Source organism: Sminthopsis crassicaudata, chromosome 3 (genome assembly GCF_048593235.1).
Source record: "Sminthopsis crassicaudata isolate SCR6 chromosome 3, ASM4859323v1, whole genome shotgun sequence".
NCBI classification, from domain to species: Eukaryota; Metazoa; Chordata; class Mammalia; order Dasyuromorphia; family Dasyuridae; genus Sminthopsis; species Sminthopsis crassicaudata.
In genome coordinates this window covers 273941835-273961821 of record NC_133619.1, presented here as the reverse complement: position 1 = coordinate 273961821, position 19987 = coordinate 273941835, and the positions used below count along the sequence as shown (strand labels likewise).

The window sequence follows — 19987 nt, the reverse complement described above, 5'->3', positions numbered from 1 at the left end:
GGATCCAAGAGAAGTTAGGTGACATGCTTGAGGGAGTACAAAGTAAGTGGCAGAGCAGGATTTGAACTCAGGTCTTCACTCCAAATAAAGTCTTCTTTCCACTGTGCCACACAATCTATAATATTTGGAAATTCTTTGTGTAAGGAGATTGTTGTTTCCCTGTGACAATGAAGGTGTTTGCTAAGGGACAAGCTTGTTGTAAATTTATGTTGAAATCAAGATTATTAAATAGACTCAGAATAAGCACCCCAGTTCTTCTGTAAGTAAAATGCATGCATGAGCTTTATGTTCCCTGACAGTGGCACTTAACTGAATAATTAATCAGATTTTTGACTCTGTTTTAAGTACTGAAGGTTTGTCAGATGGATGAGTTTTACATAGATGAAATATTACTGTGTTAAAAGTGCTTATGGATTCCTATACTATACTGAATATCTAAAAGATAATTTCCTGTGTGTAAAGGTAGTTAGACATTTAAAGATTCAAATAAATAGAAATTATTTTTAAAAAGCTAATAAATAGTAACTTCAAAGTGTAAGATTCTCTAATATTTAAAATCTCTCTTTATAAATTAGAATAAGATGGGATAAGTGATGAGAGTTCACTATTTGCTTGTTGGCTATTATATGAATTGAATCTAGATTCAAACTTTAGTAATCAACATTGTTGAACAGCAGCAGGGAAGCTGAAACACTAAAGAGCTTAAAAGTAATTTACATTTGATTTAGGAAGATATTACAGATGGAATTATTTCTAATTCTATTTCTGAGTCTCAGAAGATGGCCCACAGTAACAGTGCTTTGCTGATTAAGTTACACTGAATTCTGTTAAGTGAAATAACATGCCTAATCGAAACCTTCACCAACTTCTGCCTTTGTGGAACTTGTTCTCTAATATAAAACCTTGATGTTTTGGTATTTATCATTTATTAATCTGACTGCAATGTAAGAAAATTTTCATATGTGACAGTGTTACAAAGGTGTATGCCTTGTTTTTCCTCCCCTCCCTTTCCAGAGGGGGATGTAGGAAGATTTGGGAATAATTGTAAAATAAAATGACAAACCACCTCAGTATCTTTGCCAAGAAAATCCCCAAAAGGGGTCATGAATAGTCAGACTACACTAAAAGTAACTAACAGCAAATTAAACACAATCCACAATAATCATAATAATTCAATTGCATTAATTGCATTAATGATTAGTCATTATAGGTCTATGTCCCTGATTTAATCATTGGAAAACTAAGAAATGTAGGACAAAAATATGGGGGAAAGTTAAAGGAGGGAAAAATTTAGAATGGGACAGATTTTTAGATGGAATTTCTTAATAGAAATTAATGAAAAATAAAGTATGTGCAACCATAACAAACATTTCCCTCTGTATATTGTGTTAATACATCTTTATTTCAACTGCTTTACAAGAAGTTTTACTTCTTTCTCTCTCTGTGTGTCTCTTTTATTTTCTCTTCACTACTTTTAGAATCAATTTGCATTCCTGGGCCATACAAAGATGGACAATATGGAAAGAAGCTACCTTAAAAGAGAAATTCTAGATTCAAAAACTATTACAGAACACATGCAATGTAACCAATCTACATAGATAAATGAATGCTTATTGTGGATTGTGTTTAATTTGCAGTTAGTTACTTTTAGTGTAGTCTGACTATTCATGACCCCTTTTGGGGATTTTCTTGGCAAAGATACTGAGGTGGTTTGTCTTTTTATTTTACAGATAAGAAAACTGAGGCAAACAAGGTTAAATGATTTGCCTAGGATCACATAATTAGGGCCAAATTTGAACTCAGGTCTTCCTGAATTGAATAGATGTGGGGAGGTATTCAGTGACATTTTATACTTTCTAAATGTCATTACTATCAGTAGGACAATGCTGGATGATAGTGGTCTGGTTAAGAAAAGATCTCTGCCTTCAAAGATCTGTAATTTAACTGCGGATACACCCTTTTCAAATTTAGAACTACCTATTTACAGGCATTTATTTTATTTAATTATTAGTAGTGAGGTAAGGAGAATGGGAAGAAGTCAGATGCTCTGAAATTAGAGCAAAATCTGGTTTAAGGGATTAATAACTGATTTAAAATACTATAGTTTTAAAAATTTGTTTTTTTAAACTTACCTCCAGCAACAAGTCCAGACTCGCCTAACTGAATAGCTACTCCAAAGCCCCCAAGTTTAACAGGTGCTGAGTTTTCTTTTGAGGCAAGGAGGACACAATGTGGCTAAAAGGAAAAGGAAAAAAAAAAAAAAGGAATGATGTCTCAGATTTCAATACAGTTTGTTCACAGAACTGAGTTCAAATTTTCATATAAAGAGATTCCATCTTTTCCTTCATGGTGGCCATTGGCCTTTCTATACTTAAGATTTTCATTACTTGCTATATTTTCCAAGGACTTGCCTGTCATAGCCCAGATTCTTCAGGAATTCTCTGCTCCCAACATTAGGATCACTGTGTAACTAATTTGAAATCACAGACATTCATGAAAGGCAGTCAACTTTTCTCCCTTTCCACACAGCACTCTCTCTCCCTTGGGTGATATTCTAGGATTTTAAAAGAATAATATGCTTCATTTTTCCAGTCAAAATATTGCTTGAAATTCCATCATTTGCTGGTGGCTCAATTTTATAAAAATGTCCCTTTACACTTGGAAGATAAAAGTGGTTGTTTTTTATTCTGCCCTCTGGTATCACCTCAAACATAAAGCATTCACTTTTAGCATAGAGGTATGATCACATAATACATATATGACAGATTTATGTATACATGTAATATATTATATAGATTTTTAAACAATCAACTACACTAGCCAATAATTTCAACTTTGACTGGTATATTTAATTCGTATATTATAATCCTCATGCAACAACATTAATTTCATATTTTGTAGGAATATATTTCACAGCTATTTAGATTTGTAATATCTGTATAAATGGCAAAGGAAGTCTTATTGCAGAACTGTACAAGTTATTGAAACATACAAAAGGAATGACAAAGTAGAAGCTGTAACAGATTTCTAAAAACAAGCAAACAAAAGAAAAGGCAGCTTTTAGGAAAGAGTAAAGTCTGAAAAGCTAAAGAAGAAAAAAAAAGGTAATATGCAAATAACAAAAGAGATATATTCTTTAAACTCAATGGGAATGAGAAGGATAAAGGAAACACCAACCTTCTATTATACAGCAGCCACAACAATAAAAGCAGCCAACATTTATCTAGAACTTTACAAACATCATCTCATTTTATCCTTATAACATCCTCAGAAATAGCACAATTATTAGCATTTCAATTTATAACTCATTTTGTCAAATGCCTAGCTTGCCTATTTTTCTGAAAAAAAAAAAAAGAAGGAAATGAGAGAGAAAGAGGCAGAGAGGGAAGGAGGCAAAGAAGAGAAAGACAGAGGAAGGGAAGGAGGGAAGGAGGTCTTAGGTGAAGTTGTCACTATATATGAGTACTGTTGTACCAAGAGAATGTGAATGAGGGGGAAGGAGAGAAGGTCAGGTGATCTCTTCCTTCCAGATGTTTCCTTTAGAAAGTATGGGGTGTCAATAAAGTGCTTAGCATAGAACCTGGCCTATTGCATGCAGGCGCTTAATAAATGCTCATCTCTTCCCTTGTTTTGTAGGACATTAACGTATATAAGTAAAATAAACTAGAGAATCAACAAATTAACAATGTATCAGAAGGCCATCAAACGTACTATCCAGGACAGTACTTTCTGATTCATCCATTCATTCTCATTGACTGTACTTATCAGAAGTTGGGGGATCCTAATGAAGGATGTGTCGTGGCGGGGGGGGGGGGAAGATTGAAAGAAAGAGGAAGGGAAAGAAAGGAAAACAAAAGGAAAGAACAGACAATATAGAATTTAGGCAAACTAGGAAAAAAACTATGTTGGAGAGAAAAGAAAAGGAACAAGTATTTATTAAGTGCTTACTTTATGCTAGGCACTGTGTGAAGCACTCTACAAATATCTCATTTGATTCTCACAACAACACTAGGAGGTAGGTACTAATCTTAGAGTAATTTTACAGTTGGGGAAACTGAGGCAGAGCTTAAGCACTTAACACTAGTATCTATCACACTGCCTGGCATATACTAGGTACTTACATGTTTATTGACTGACAGTTTAAGTGACTAGTCCAGGATTAATTACACAGCTAGCCATTGACTAAGGCTTGAAAAAGACATACTAATTTCACTCAAAGACTGATAGCTCAAATCTAAAAGCAACACAAAAACTAGCATCACCACTAGAAAGCCACTGTTACAATTTTGAGAACTGGAGAAACTGTAAGGTAAGTAAAGATGAGAAAATAGGAGAATCATTGTTAAAAAAAAAGTGATCTAGAAATTTTAGATATATAATTCAGCTTTTTAAAAGAGAGTGAAAGAGTTCTAGCATATTGGGCAGACCTCCTATGGAAAATGTTTGAGAGAACATGGACAAGTATGATAAGATATAGATAATTTGTGATTTGTAACATCAAAAGAAATACTCATATTTATAAGATCACAAATCTATCATGATATGTATTTATTATCAAAAAGTTATTTATATGTGTATATATTGTGTGTATATAGTAAATAGTACACTACTAAGATCAGCATAGCCACAAGGAACAAATTTTTATTTGGCTAGTGACTTGGGAAAATTAAAAGTTGTAAAGACAAGGTTCCAAGGTGACAATACCCCGATATAAATAATAATAGATAGCTATTCTTCACCTGTACTGACAAAATAAAAGAAATAGTCATATTGTAATGAGGGATTTAGATTATGCATAAATTAATCATTAAACACTGGCAGGGAGGACAGAGGGAGACTCTGGAATATCCTCTCTCTAACAGTGGGACAAATTAAGTGTGGTACTGTTTAAAGGAGGACAGTAACACATGATTTTTAGTGAATGAGATCAACTTTCCATTCCTCCAAAAGAGCAGTATCTGACAAAACTGACACGTTTAAGGATCAGATATATAAGTATATAATTATATAAATAAAGAGCATATATAAAAAACAAAGGCATTTTCTTTTATGGCCCAGTAAAAGAAACTTCTGAGCTCCCAGGTTTGTTCACCACAGAACTCTTAAAAAAAAAAAAAAAAAAGTATTATCTCATATACAACCCTGACCAATTGCTTCACCAACGGAAAGAGGAACACAAAAAGCAAAGTAGTTGATAAAGTTAAGTTCAAACCACTTTAGCTAAGGAAGCACTGGTTTAGCTCCTGTTAGTGTTGGAAGGTTGCTAGAAATGACTAAACTGTAAGTATTTTCTTTTGATTTTTAGATAAATAAAAGAGCTTGTAAGCTCAATTATTTCATGATGAAAAATGCATTTTTAATTCATTAAAATGTTATTTTACTATACTAATAACATTTTGGCTTTAGATATAGATGCCAATCTGGCTAAATTTTACTTCTATTTTAAAACATAAATATTCTCTTTCCATTTATAGTTATGTTAAGAATACTAGGAAATTCAAGGCATCAAAAATCTTAAGATAAATGCTGTAAAAATAATGACATTATTTATATAGTATAATTAGGAAAATACTGAATATATTTTTGTTTTGTTCAAATATATGGATTTTTATGAAGACGATAACTTTAATGAGCAATCATTATCAAGTTATGCTGGGTGTTAGCTCTTCAAATTACGTGCCAGTTTCTGTGTTTCAGTTTTCTCATCTGAAAAATGAGCTGAACTAGATAACCTCAAAAGTACCTTTCATCTCTAAAATAACATGATTCCTAAGTTAAAACTAAATCTTAATTTGGAAATGTCTTCTATCATTACCACAAAAGGTGTATATATATATATATATGTATATATATATACACACACAGATATATAGATATATCTATATAGATATATCTATATATCTGTGTGTGTGTTTTTATGTATCAATGTGAACTGTAATCAAGATGTACTTAAATGTTTCCACAAACCTACAGAAACTACGTTTTGAAAGTGTCCACTAGTTTAGACCATAGTTAGGTTCAAATTTTCTAGCCCACCAAATTTAACACTGAAACAGAATTAGCAGTATGTGTGATATTTGATTTTATTTTTAATCCTTTCTGTTTAGGAAAAGCTGTGTGAATATATAACACTGCAATTTCCTAAAAGTTGTCTAGATACTATATTATTTTAGAGATTTACTAATCTAATTGTTCCTTTTGGAAAGGTAATAGAGCCCTTACAGAAATATGCCAATTCTTTAATAATATTGTGAAAATGCAATCTTCATTTTCTCTTTATTAAACAAGTTTTCTTTGACTCTATAATCTTGTTTCTGCTTATTTCAAATTAGTATACCTCTACATAAAATGTATGATAGAAAAACAATAGCTTATGTCAGTTATATATCAACAATCACAGAATTAGCAGATAGTTTTGATACTTTTGTTCTCAACTATATTAACTGGCTCTATTAGAAGCTCAACTTCCACTAAAAAAGCTTTCTAAAATTCATAACAGTTCAGTTTTTTCCCCATCCCACTTAAGCAAATTAAAAATAAAAATAGCAGTCTAGATACAGGCTAGTAATTTGTTTATTATTAATTGACTTTAGCTATATAACATACACATGCCTACCAGTAATAATTCTGTGTGCAGTGGTCCTCAAACTTTTTAAATAGGGGGCCAGTTCACTGTCCCTCAGACTATTGGAGGGCCAGACTATAGTAAAAACAAAAATTCACATTCTGTCTCTGCCCCTCAGCCCATTTGCCATAACCCGGAGGGCAGCATAAACATCCTCAGCAGGTGCACCTGGCCTGTGGGCCATCGTTTGAGAACTCCTGCTGTATGGTATGGACTACTTCTATATATATGAACATGAGTTAAGAATGCACCAATTTCATTTTTTCAAAAATCAATTGTGGTAATTTTAAAATTGAGATAAATGACAATTACAAATTTGACAATAAATATTTGCTGTTAAGACTTTTTTTTTTCTCAAGTTAATTCTTTTTTCTTTAGCTAATGAAGAGGAAGGCAAGTTAATGGGCACATGTTAAATAGTTTCTTAACTAATAATACTCTAACCTCAAAAATAAGCACAGGAAATGGGGTTTAGTGGGTATGTTGATTTTTTTATATTTTCTAAATATCTTAACTATGGAATTACATGCATTAGTCTCAGTCTTTATCATTCTTGACCTCTCTGTAATATGTTGCTGACTAATCCTTTCTTCTAGCTCTCTTAAGATATTCTCACTTCCTTTATGTTTTTGTGAGACTGGAAGGAAGAAATTTGTTAAGTGCCTAAGATGTGTTGCAAGTAATACTGCTCGGAAGTTTACATTTTAAGGGATCAGATCATTTGTAAATAATAATGTAGATACACAGTATGAACAGAGTAAGGAGAGAGCAGATTTTAGAGCCAAGACCAATGTTCAAGTCCTCCCTTGTCACACACTCCCTATTTAAAGTTATAAATTGAACACAAGGTGTTGAGCTGCATTGATAAAAGTATTATGTCACCTAAAAGTTTCTTACATCAATGAAATCACAGCTTCATTCCACATCTCCATATCTGTATATGTTTTCCCCTTTCCTCTAGTACACAACATAAACATAAATTACCTGTGCTATGTACAGTGCCTGACACAAGCAGCATTTAATGTTGGTTTGTTAAAATAAACTAAAAATTATAGGGTATAATCTTGGAGTCATTCTTGATTCTTCTCTTTGTTCTCCCCATTGCCAAATCTCATTACTTCTTCCTCCACAACATTCAGATTCTCAGTTATTTCCTATTGCAATATCTTCTAAATTGGATGTCCAGCCCTTAGTCTCTTTCCTCTTCAATTCACCTTCCGCATAGCTGCCAAAATAATCTTCCTTAAATCTACTTGTTATTCCCCTGGATCAAGAAACTTCTATGACTTCCTAATATATATAGAATAAAATATAAACATTTCTCTTTGAAATTTAAATCTTCAGAGTCTGGTTCCAGCCACCTTTGCAGTGTGATTATCATTGTCCATTCACACACTCTTCATTCCTCATAACAGCTAAATTTACTGTTTTCTGAACTTGGGACATTCTTTCCTGAACTTATTTCTTTGTATGGGGTATCTTCTCCCCTTGAAAGTTAAGTTGATGAGGCATTTTCCTAGGGGAAAACCTTTCCTTACTCTCTAAATTGTTAGTGCTTTTGTGTATATGTGAAATGTGAAATACACACACACACACACACACACATGAGAACTGTTTCTTTTTTACATGTTGTATCTCTGGGCCACTTCCTAGTACAATAGAAACTTCTTAAGGATTAATTTTCATTATCTTACAGCCCTATTGCCCAACACAATGCATTGTATGTTGTGGGCCTTGGTGAATGGAATTTTTACTCTGTCAATATGTATATATCTTTTTATTCATTACTACCCCACATACATCAAATACATGGTCCTACTTACTTATACACAATACTACTCTATCTTCAATCTTCACACTGACTCTAAGTCAGTATTTCCTTTATTCCCTACCAGTTAATAATGCTTTCCCAATCTAAGTCATCTTGAATTAATTTTGTATATACCTTCTATATACCTGTCCATGTTCAGGTATATAGGATAGGTTCCTCCATTAGAAATGGGAACTTTACAAGAACAAAGACTATCCCTCCCCCCTTTTCTTTGATCCTCAGAGATTAATAACATAGTGTCATTATAAGTGCTTGTACTTTGATCTAGTAATAAGATTTTATTCACTAACCCAGACACAACTCAGCTGTTTTTGTTCAGTTGCTTTTTAGTTATGTTTGATTCTTCATGACATCATTTGGGGTTTTCTTGGCAAAGATTATGGAGTGTTTGGCCATTGACTTCTCCAACTCATTTTATAGAAGAGGAAACTGAGGCAAACAGTAAAATGACTTGTCTGTGGTCACACAGCTAGTTGAACTCAGAAAGACATTCTTCCTGGCTCCAGGCCCAGCACTCTATGCACTGCACCATCCAGACATATTCAGAATTCTTGAATTACATGCATACTCTCCTATGTATAACACAAGGCTTAGATTATAGGCACTGTATTTGATGATGGTGAGATTTTCAAAATTTATGAAGCACACGCCAGGTGCACAAGTATTTCATTCAACTGTCAATTATTTAACACTAACTACATGCCTTTAACATTTAGTATCTTATTTTGCTAGTGATAGGAGACAGAAACATACTTAAGACAAAGTCCTGAACCTCATGGAATTTACCAGTGAGCAAAAGCAAATTATGGTGCTAATAAGAATGAAAAAAAGCTAAGTCAAGGTAGCATATGATAGCTTAGGGTAAAATCAATATTTTGATTATACTACTTAATGTTTCAATAATGGAATAATTGGAACCTAAATGACTGAAACTTGGTAATTCTGTTGCAACTTCTTGGTTCTAACTTCATCTTTTGCCTCAGTTAGGCAACTTAAACAAAACACCAAACATTCATGACCATCAGTAGGACATGAATGTATTTACTTGGCAGTATTTACTGATGGGGAAAATGTTAAATAGAAGAAAGAGGTATCAAAAGTAAACTTTATAATAAAGACTGAAAATAAAATTTTAAAAAATGTACTTTGGCCTAAAACAAACTTGCCTTTAAATAGCCAAATGATTTTATGGTTTGCATTTTGTTGTAGGCATAATCCGAAAGCATGAAAACTTCATTCAAGAAAAATAACAGATCACTTTTGCTTTCAATATCCACATAGAGGAGAAGAAAGTCACACTTTCAATGACTTCAATTTCCACTCACTCCCTACCTTGCTCTTCCTATGACAACATCTTCATGGATAACCAAAGTAGCCTATGCCAAAATGACTCATCAGGCACATCAAATGCTGCCACCTGCACTATGGATGAACAATTACTGTCTGTTGTTCTAACAGTTTTCTACTCCTTTATTTTTATTGTGGGACTTGTTGGAAACATCATAGCTCTCTATGTATTTTTGGGAATCCATCGTAAAAGAAATTCTATTCAGATTTACCTGCTTAATGTAGCCATTGCAGATCTCCTACTCATCTTTTGCCTCCCCTTCCGAATACTGTACCATGTTAACAAAAACATCTGGATATTGGGTGTAATTCTCTGCAAGACAGTGGGAATGCTATTCTACATGAATATGTATATCAGCATTATTCTTTTGGGTTTGATCAGTTTGGATCGCTACATAAAAATTAATCGATCTATTCACCAACATAAAGCATTAACAACTAAACAAAGCATTTACATTTGTTGTACAGTGTGGGCAGTAGCAATAACTGGATTTTTAACTATGATCATTTCAACACTTAAGAAAGGAGGACATAATTCTACAATGTGTTTCCATTACAGAGACAAGCATAATGCAAAGGGGGAAGCAATTTTTAATTATATCATAGTGATCGTGTTTTGGTTAATTTTTCTTCTGCTAATCCTTTCTTACATTAAAATTGCCAATTACCTTTTAAAGATTTCTAAAAGGAGGGCCAATTTCCCTAATTCTGGAAAATATCATACCACAGCACGTAATTCCTTCATTGTGCTTATTATTTTCACTATATGTTTTGTTCCTTATCACGCTTTTAGATTCATTTATATAACGTCACAGCTAAAAACACCCAATTGTTACTGGAAGGAGATTTTCCACAACATCAATGAGATCATGCTTGTACTCTCATCTTTTAACAGCTGCTTAGATCCAGTTATGTACTTTCTGATGTCCAGCAACATCCGTAAAATTATATACCAACTTCTTTCAAGAAGATTTCAAGGAGAATCAAGCAGAAGTGAAAGTACTTCAGAATTTAGAGCAGGCCAAGGCCATTCTCTGCATGATACTTCTGTTAGTGTTAAATATGATCAACATTTAAGAGTACTCTGAGATGAACATGTTACAAAGAATTATGAATCACTGTCTTTTACCAAAACTATTTACTAACTAATGCTAAGGCCTAGAAGTATTATTAGAGAACTACAAAATTCAGTACTGATATTTCTAGCATTAATTAAAACAAATGAACCAATCTCTAAAATTTAGTATTTTCTGAAATTTTCTTTTTGTAAAATAGAGCAAGCTATGATTTATTTCCTTGATTTATCAAATAATATTTTGAAGACAAAAAGGTCACAGTCACTTCTATTTGATTTTAATTGTATGATAGATATTTCAGTCTAAGATCTTAAAAGTTTAATCTATTGTTATATTTGTAAAAGGGGGTTGTAAAAGTATTTATAGGAATTCATGACCTTGATAATCTAAGAAGCTGAAGAAAATTTTAATTTCTCAAACTTGTAAATTAGTGTCAGTATATGTTTCAGACTATTTAAATAGGTACAACAAATAAGGGAGATAAATGTCTGATTATTTTAGATTGACAGAGTTGTATTGGTACTCAAAAATTTGTCATATATTTGTCAAATTCATACATTATTCATGCCTTTTTTAAAAAAAAGTAAAAGGTGAGATTTTTCTAGTTTCTATAAACAAAATCTACAGTGATGGTATATGACATGATATTTAGCAAACTAAATCTTTTTAAAAACACACATTCACGAGATACCATTTGTTCCTCAACTACATGGCTAAATAAAACCATGTAAGGAAGAAATAAATTTCAAAGCTCTTTATCCATGTTACCCAACAATACATGCAAATACTTCACAAAAGCAAGCCCTGTGATATAATTGAAAGAAGCAAAAACTGAGACAATATTTTGAAAGCAAATGGATCTGAACATAACATAATCAGGTTTCTAAATCAAATAAACTTGTCTATGATTCTCTGGAAGATTATAGGAATGAATGGTATCACTACTATAACTATACCTAAATGATAAGGAAAGAAAAGAAACCTAATATGCAAAATGATAAATAAGCAGCTGGGTAAACTATATTGTCCGTAAACATAATAGACTATTGTGCCATAAGATACAAGAAGTTTAAAGAAAACAAAATATAAAATTGACATGAAGTGATAAGGAATGATTTGTAGAATCTCAATGACATATACTGACTATGACTAAATAAAAAAAATTGAGACAGAATTTAAAAAGATACAAAGAAGAAAAAGAATATCTGAAGGGGACATGGGAGCAAACAGGACATTTCTATTATCATTCTGTTAAAATTTAACATACACTTAAAAATAAATTGCAAATAATTTGAAGCTTATGCTATTAGGTGCTTTTTGTTTACTTGAATGTTTTGTGGATGATTAGTAACTTAATATTTTTCTCAAAAGAAATTTCAAAAATTAATCAATAATCATAAAATTTTAAAATTGTAAGGACCTTAGAAGACACATGAAAGAAAAAGGAGTATTATTAATATTAGCCCCATATAATAATAATAATAAGCCCCATATTGCTCTTCCTTTTTCTCCCCTCCCTTTTGGAAGGATGATTACTTCACACATTTTCAGAAAAACCTGAGAATAGTAAAATCCTGGCGTTGGCCCTTTTTTATTTCTTTTTCAATTTCTATTGACTTCCATTGAAAATGAAAGAATTGCTCTTCCTTTCCCATCTAGAACTAGTACCAGTGGGTTCTATACAGCAAGAATCATTTCTTGAACAATTTTATATCCAAAAGAATTTAACACAGTAAATGCTTCATAAATATTGCTGAAGTTGATGCCTCCATTCCCTAAGTATAAGGCCTATTTTAAGTGACAGTCACTAAAAACTGAACATTATCTAGTCTTGCCCTTGTTACTAACAAACATTGGGAATATTAATCATACTGGGACTTCATTTCTTCACCTGTAAAGTAAAGGGACAGGGATGTAAAATTTCTAAGGACATTTATAGTTCTGAAATGCCATAATTCTTTCAGTTATTTGGTTTTTTCCAGCTAAATATCTATTACGTGAGCAAATGGGTGAGATCCTCAAGGCAGATAATTTGTCTGCTTTAGATATGTATCTGTTTGGAAAAGACAGAATATTACTAGCAATATAAATAAAACTTTGTCAAAACAAATCTAAAACCTTGTTCTATGCAGTACTGAAATTTTGTCTCATTACTTGAATGGCACATTAGCTAAAGCTACAAAATCTTTTTATTACACATAATAGAGGTTTTTCCTGTGAGGGTATTCTATACATATTTAGTTTAGAGACTAACACTAAAATTCATCATATTACATATACAGCCTATGCAATAAAGAATACTAAGCAGAATCTCAAAAAATATAAGTAAATAAAATTCAGGGAACAATTCTAAAATAAATTAGCTGTAATTTATTACATAGACTCAGGGTAGGAAAAGAAATACAATTAGATAGCTTTTTACTGCAATCTAGCTTGGCTATTTCACTAAAAGAAACCTGTTCTTTTACTTGACAAGTATTTGAGAGTATCCTAAGAGCTGGGAGGAAGTGAGAGAAGAGGATATAAAGATAAAAAGAATGGGACATAGTCATTGTCCCAACAAGCTCACAATGAGCAGAACTAAGATGTGCATTCAAATTACTATAATAAAAGGCATTACATTGAAGTACAACATGAATCAGAAAATGCAAAGTTAGTTCAAAAAATTAAACATTAATTTCAATGTAGTTGGCTGGAGAACCAGGGCATTCTAGATGGAATTATTTTGAACTAAAACTTAAAGAATAAGTAGAAAAAATTCGCAGGCAGAGTTGGAAGGAGTGTGAAGAAAGAAAGAAGAGAGAACTCTGGACAGAGGAAAGTGCAGAAATGCATACAAATAGCAAGTAATCTAATCTAAATGCAACAAAAGATGTATAAAGGGGAATAAAAATATGGAAGATCTTGATCATCTAATGAAGGGATTTAAACTTCATTTGGCAAGTAATGAGCAGTTGCTAGAAATCTTTTAATTATACTTTTAAGAAAGCTGTGATGATTCCGTGATTCTCTAACATGAAGTTTTAGATTTTCACCTATGTTTCAAACTTATCTTGTTATTTGCATGACTTATACTGTAGATAATTCATAACACTATAAATAATTAGAAATTATTGATGAAGGCTTTAAATCTAATTGAAATAATTGAGTTTAAGTATATAACATAAATTCTTTTGCAAGAATCATTTTATGGGTTTAAGGAATTAATCTTTAAATGGAAAAATAAACATACTCAGCCCTGGAAATAATATACTGCATATTTAAAATAATATATTTATAAAAATCCAAACTGAATAAAAAAATCACTAATCAATAAGCATTAATTAAGAATTTTATTGGAATCCTTATAGAGAATACAATAACAAAAGACAAATATATTTTGCATTTTGTTCAAGAATCTTGTTTATTAAGTTATTAAAATTTGTACTATAAGGCAGTCTCATTTTTAATGAATGCCTATGGCTAAAAAAAATTCTCATTTTCCCTAAAAAGTAAGGTTGCAATGCTTTTAACTTTTGGAAAATAATGTCCAGTTTCAAGGGTATACATTTCAGGTGCTGTTATAGCTATATTACTTCTCTGTGTATGAGGAATAGAAGACTAACTCCATGTAGTCACAGAAAAGGGAAGTTAAGTTTGAAGGAATTTGGGTCACAGTTGAGGAAATAAAGACACATACTCTCAAACAATTATCAATGAATTACTAAGCTTGTACTAAGCTCCACACACTGGGTCACACCTTTGAGAGATATAAAAAGAAGGAATAAAACCCTATTCAAAGGGACCAACAAGTCATAGGTTTGGAGATAACAAATACAAAATAGTTGTAGGACAAATCACCAATAGCTAGGGGAAATTCCAAAAGGCTTGTAGTAAAAAATGATGCTTGAGCTAAACAGAAGCTGTAGTAAGAAGGAAATTCATTCTGAAATGGGGAGATGCATCAGCACAGAGACTGGACATGAAGAGTTCTATGGCCATTTTGCCTGTCCATAAACATTTGGGTACAGAGAGGTAGTCACTCAAGTTCAGCAACTTCAGGACTGGACCCATGGCAACAGAGAAGAGAACTGTGGGTTCGAGGGGAAAAACCATACCTAACAATTGAGAATCCATACGCAGAAGGATTAGCTCCTAAGAGCTGTGTTCAGTGACCCATCTAGCAGAGATCTATAACCAGAAGGAAGCTGCATGATGAAAACCAAGAGAAAAAGGACATCAAAGTCCTGTGGTGCTGGAAGTTTGCTACCTTGGTTACATGTATTCTGGTCATGTACACTATCATTGTACTTTAAGTTTATGCCCACTGTTCCCAGACGTACTATGTGTAGTTGTGGGAGAAGTCTGTCCCAAGTTTCAGAATGGGATGTTTTACAGATTCTGTTCCTACTAAGTCAGCCTAGTAAATCACTCTGCTGTGAGCTGAGACTAACTACTAGCTTATTATAAGGGGGAAGTTCACTAGCAGGTTAGGAATGCCAACAAACAAGGTACCTCTCTAAATTTGTACCTATCAGGATAGTGGCTGCCCTCTGGAAAAGTAGCCTAAAGGAAATAACAATATTTCCAAACGTCTGGCTTATTTAAACAGGAAACAGTGTTTCCTTTTTTTCTCTTCCCCATTTGGTCCCATAAACATTTAAAATAGAAATTCAGAACTAGATATATGAATAAGCAAGCAAAAAAGTTGTTTTATTAAAAAAATACTAAACACTAGGGATATAAATATAAAAATAGATTGTTCCTGCTCTTAAGGAATTTATATTCTAATCGGGAAGATAATGAATATAAAAGAGGTAGTCAGAGAAATCACTTGAGATGATGCAGATGAAAAATAGGGCAATAAACTGAAATGCCATTATCTAGTTCTGGCTTTAGGTACTAAAACAGTACTTCTAGGTTTGAATAGGCTTAAAATCTGCTATACTTTAGGATAGGTCCCCATAGCAGTCTTCTTTCTCCCTATCTTTTACCCAAATATTTTCCTTAATGTGTTTATTCCTGTACCCAACTTCCTGCATTACCTAAATGTGCATAGATATGGTATATAAGCAATATTACATACAAAATTAGTATTCTGGTCTTATCACTTGCCTCAAAAATCTTTAAACTTCAAACATTTTAGCTTAACATTCAAAACCCTCTACAATCTTGTCTTACTTTTCTAGTTTTATTGAACCCAGTCTTCTAAGTGCTGGACATTTTTAGTTTTTTCAGTGTGCCCTGTATTTTCCCAACTCCACACTTTTTGTTCATATTCCCTTTGCATGGAATGTCCCTTTTATTTTTCTTCATCTGCTGAATTTCTATTTATCCTTTAAAGGTCAACTCAAATCCGTCTCTTCTATGAAGCACCAAGATCCCTTAATTCATAATGATCTCCCCCTGAATTTCCCTCTATACCCTACATATAATTTTGCTTTGTACCTTTGTAATTTTCATACACACACACGCGCGCGCGCACACACACACACACACACACACACACACACACTTACTTTTTGCTGAGGCAATTGGGGTTAAGTGACTTGCCCAGGATCACACAGCTAGGAAGTGTTAAGTGTCTGAGGCCATATTTGAACTCAGGTCTTTCTGACTTTAGGGCGGGTGCTCTATCCACTGCAACACCTAGCTGCCCCAATTTTCTCATATATTATGTAGCTAAGTGTTGTATTATAATGATGATAATAATAACTAATTTTTAAATAGTACTTTAAGGTTTGCAAAGTATTTTATAAAAATTTCATTCAATCCTCATAAAAAGCATTGGAGGCATGTGCTATTATTACCACTATTTTACAGAAGAAACTGAGTCAGATAGAGGTTAAGTAATTTGTCCAGAACCATACAACTAATAAGTGTACTAACATAATAACAATAATAGGGCTAAATTTGAATTCAGAAAATACTGACTACAGGATACATAGATACAGGATATATATCCAATGTACCACCTAGCTCTGTGCTTTATCTAATTCACACATCTAACTCAGCACAGTACACTTTATAGACATAATGTGCTTAATAAATATATGCTGAATAGGTTGTAGTTTTAACTTTTCTAATATATTTAAGCAGCCTGATAACTGTAAGACCTTGGTGCCATTGCCTTAGTGAAGCTGTTATAGTCCTTAAATTTTCTCTATATAGACATTCTGCCTCTGTTAGTCTCTTTCTGTCTCTCTCATAGATACATGCACATATACACTCACAGAACTACTATATTCTTCTTGTGTCTCTTTTCCTTCAATTTACATCAGTCCTATTTTTTAAATCTTTCCTTTTTTTTGGATATGCAATAACTTTGCTCACTCTTTTTCGATCAATCATTAGCTTTTCCTTTTTTTTCCTGTTATATTCACAATTCATCTTTTTTTCTTTTCCCTCTATATAAGGAATTGCTTTAAATCCATATATAAATGTATTCTGTACTCAAAAGGCAAATATTGCTACATGAAAAAACAAAACAAAACAACAAAAAACTTTCAATAGGTTGCAAAGGGAACTGAATGAGCTTGCATGCACACTCATATTCAGTTCCTCTTTGTGGCCAGCTAGATTTGAAAAATACTAGAGCATAAGATGATCTTTGACTAAGGCAAAATTAGTGAGTTCCAAGTTACATAATAACCAAAAACTTTTATACAGAGTTTCAGGGTCTGATATCTGTGATCTTGAAAATAAAGAAAATTTGAGTTATGAGAAAATTAACTGTCATGACAGAGACTTTTAAGCTTTTTATGCTATTAAAAGGAGAGAATTAAAAGATGGAATAAACACCACTCTTTTTTTTATTTTAGAATTCTTTATGTCAATGAATTTTATATGAGGCAGAAAACAGAAATTCATGCAGATATTTTGACAAGTTTGATCAAGGTGAGAGAAAGGGACAAAGTAATATTTTCTTAAAAATAATAACTGATATTCATATGGTTGATCCAATGTGTATAAAATACTTTATCATCTCATCTAATCTTCAAAACAAATCTGAAAGGTAAATGCTCTAGGTCTTATCTTGATTTTATAATGAACTTATTGAACACAGAGACTAGTTAACTTCTCTATAATCATATAACTGGTAAATATCAGAAGGGAGATTTGAATTGAAGTCTTATCTAACAAAATTTCTGCTATATTTCACTGTCTTTTTTTCTTATAGAAAATTAAAAACAATAGCAATGGGTAAAGAAAGAGAATATAGGAAGGATTTGAGGGTTAAGATTAAGGAATTACATGAAAATTGGGGTTTATTGCATCTAGTAAACCCTTAGAGACATTTTCACAGTCTGAACTATCTTATTTTCTTCAGTACATCCCAGAAACAGCTTACTTTATTTTCTTTCCCATTAGAACTTATATCACTTGATCAACTGCAAAACAGAAAATTTCTTATTCTGATACTCTGGGAAAAGAAAGTTAAATTGTTATACTACCGATAACAAGAGGTGACAACAAATGGAGTAAAAGAAAAAAAGTCTCCTTCCTTCTGTTTCTTTTTCTTTCTTTCTCACTCACTCTTTTTTTTTTTTTTTTTTTTTTTTTGACAAAGCTACCTATATAAAAGGTGTTAATGGCAGGTATATATACAAAATGGGTTAAGATTTAGCTACCTCCATAAAAATTAGACTCAGGTTATCCAAGGGTTGTCAGGGAACCCATAGCAGAGCTGGGTCTAGGGTGTTTCTGGTCAGACAGGAATAACCACAAGGTTAAGCAATTCTTCTCTCATACTGCCATCTCTGTTCTATGGTGAATTAAGAAGGGTGTTTGTGTGTGTGTGTGTGTGTGTGTGTGTGTGTGTGTGTGTGTGTGTGTGTACGTACACTGGAACAGAAATATATAATAGGGGATGTTTTCAAACAGAGTTGGTGGTATAAACTTTTTTTTTACTTCAAAAAAACTTTTATCAAACATTACCAGGCAGAAGACACTTTTTATTATAGAAAGTATATTAAAACAAGAATAGTTCCCAATACTGGAATTATATAAAAAGGTCTTTAAGAAACAGTCTTATCAATATGGTATTTTCTAATTTAACTAATTAAATTCCTCATGTAACTATAAGATGGAAATAAAAAACAATTCCTTTTTTTTTTTTTTTTAATACACCAACCATAAATGATGAGCGTAGAAATTGTGGATTTTATTTTTACTCTGGCTAGACACAAATCATATTCACACATCCTAGTTGAGATATTAAGGCTATGAAGAAAATTGATCAACTACAGATCAATAATATCATTATATAGTTTTTTGAACCAGTTAAAACCAAAGAATAAGTAACCATAATGGCAAAATTCACAAGAATAAGTAACTTTTTAGGTGCATAGACGGAAAGTTGTTCTATTAACCGAAAATCTAACAAGCCTTCCTTCCTTTCTCCTTCTTTTGTTCAAGAGTTTGGTTCATAATGTATACCTTTGGCTACAAGTTTTGTGTAATTCATTTTTAGAACTGTTGTACAAAGGATGAACAAAGAGGAACTTCATCAAGATTGCCAAGTCAAAAGAATCTTGGCATTATTTTTTTTTAAAGAGTAAATAGTTATGGGTTTGGGTTGGAAGATTTTTGTTCCTCTGGTCTCTACTGGTAAGTAAAAAGTTATCTGGGGCACTTAGTTGGCACAGTGGTTACAGTTCTGTGTATGTACTCAGGAAGACTCTGAGCTCAAATCTGACTTTAGACACTAGCTATGGCAAGTCATTTAACCCTGTTTGTCTCAGTTTTCTCAACCATAAAATGAACTGGAAAACTATTCCAGCATCATTGTCAAGAAAACCCCAAATGGAGTCATGAAATGTTGTACTCTACTGAAGAGAAATAATCAAATGAACAAGAGCATTAAGAATCTGTCTGTGTTCTGCATAATTCATATGATTTCCAAATAATTCTAAAGAAAAAATTAAAGGGAAGGAATTGGAATCTATAGCTATTTATATATTTAAAATCCCAGATTTGGAACTCAAGGAAGTTTCATGACTTGCCCAGGGTCACCAAACTCCCACATTTCTGGGGATTTAGACCAATGCCTTAGAATTGGCCCACCCAATTCTTTTAAGTTCCTCTTTCTTTTTCCAAAATGCCTTGCTGTTTACTTCTAATATAGGT

At 32.5% G+C, this 19987-nt stretch overlaps 2 protein-coding genes across 2 annotated transcripts in view; one reads left to right on the top strand and one right to left on the bottom strand.

Moving 5' to 3' along the window:
• Positions 1–19987, bottom strand: part of CASK (calcium/calmodulin dependent serine protein kinase) — a 367163-nt gene that overhangs the window by 141635 nt on the left and 205541 nt on the right. Inside the window, 1 exon segment of the mRNA XM_074300811.1 lies at positions 2133–2235. Coding sequence (XP_074156912.1) covers positions 2133–2235 — 103 coding nt within the window.
• Positions 5199–12166, top strand: GPR34 (G protein-coupled receptor 34). The gene is made up of 2 exons (XM_074300813.1): positions 5199–5280; positions 9666–12166. Exon 2 carries the CDS (start codon positions 9761–9763, stop codon positions 10889–10891), a length of 1131 nt encoding a protein of 376 aa, XP_074156914.1. The 5' UTR covers positions 5199–5280; positions 9666–9760; the 3' UTR covers positions 10892–12166.

Excerpts from the sequence above, each read along its gene's own strand:
- GPR34 (XM_074300813.1), top strand. The coding sequence starts at position 9,761 with ATGACTTCAATTTCCACTCACTCCCTACCTTGCTCTTCCTATGACAAC.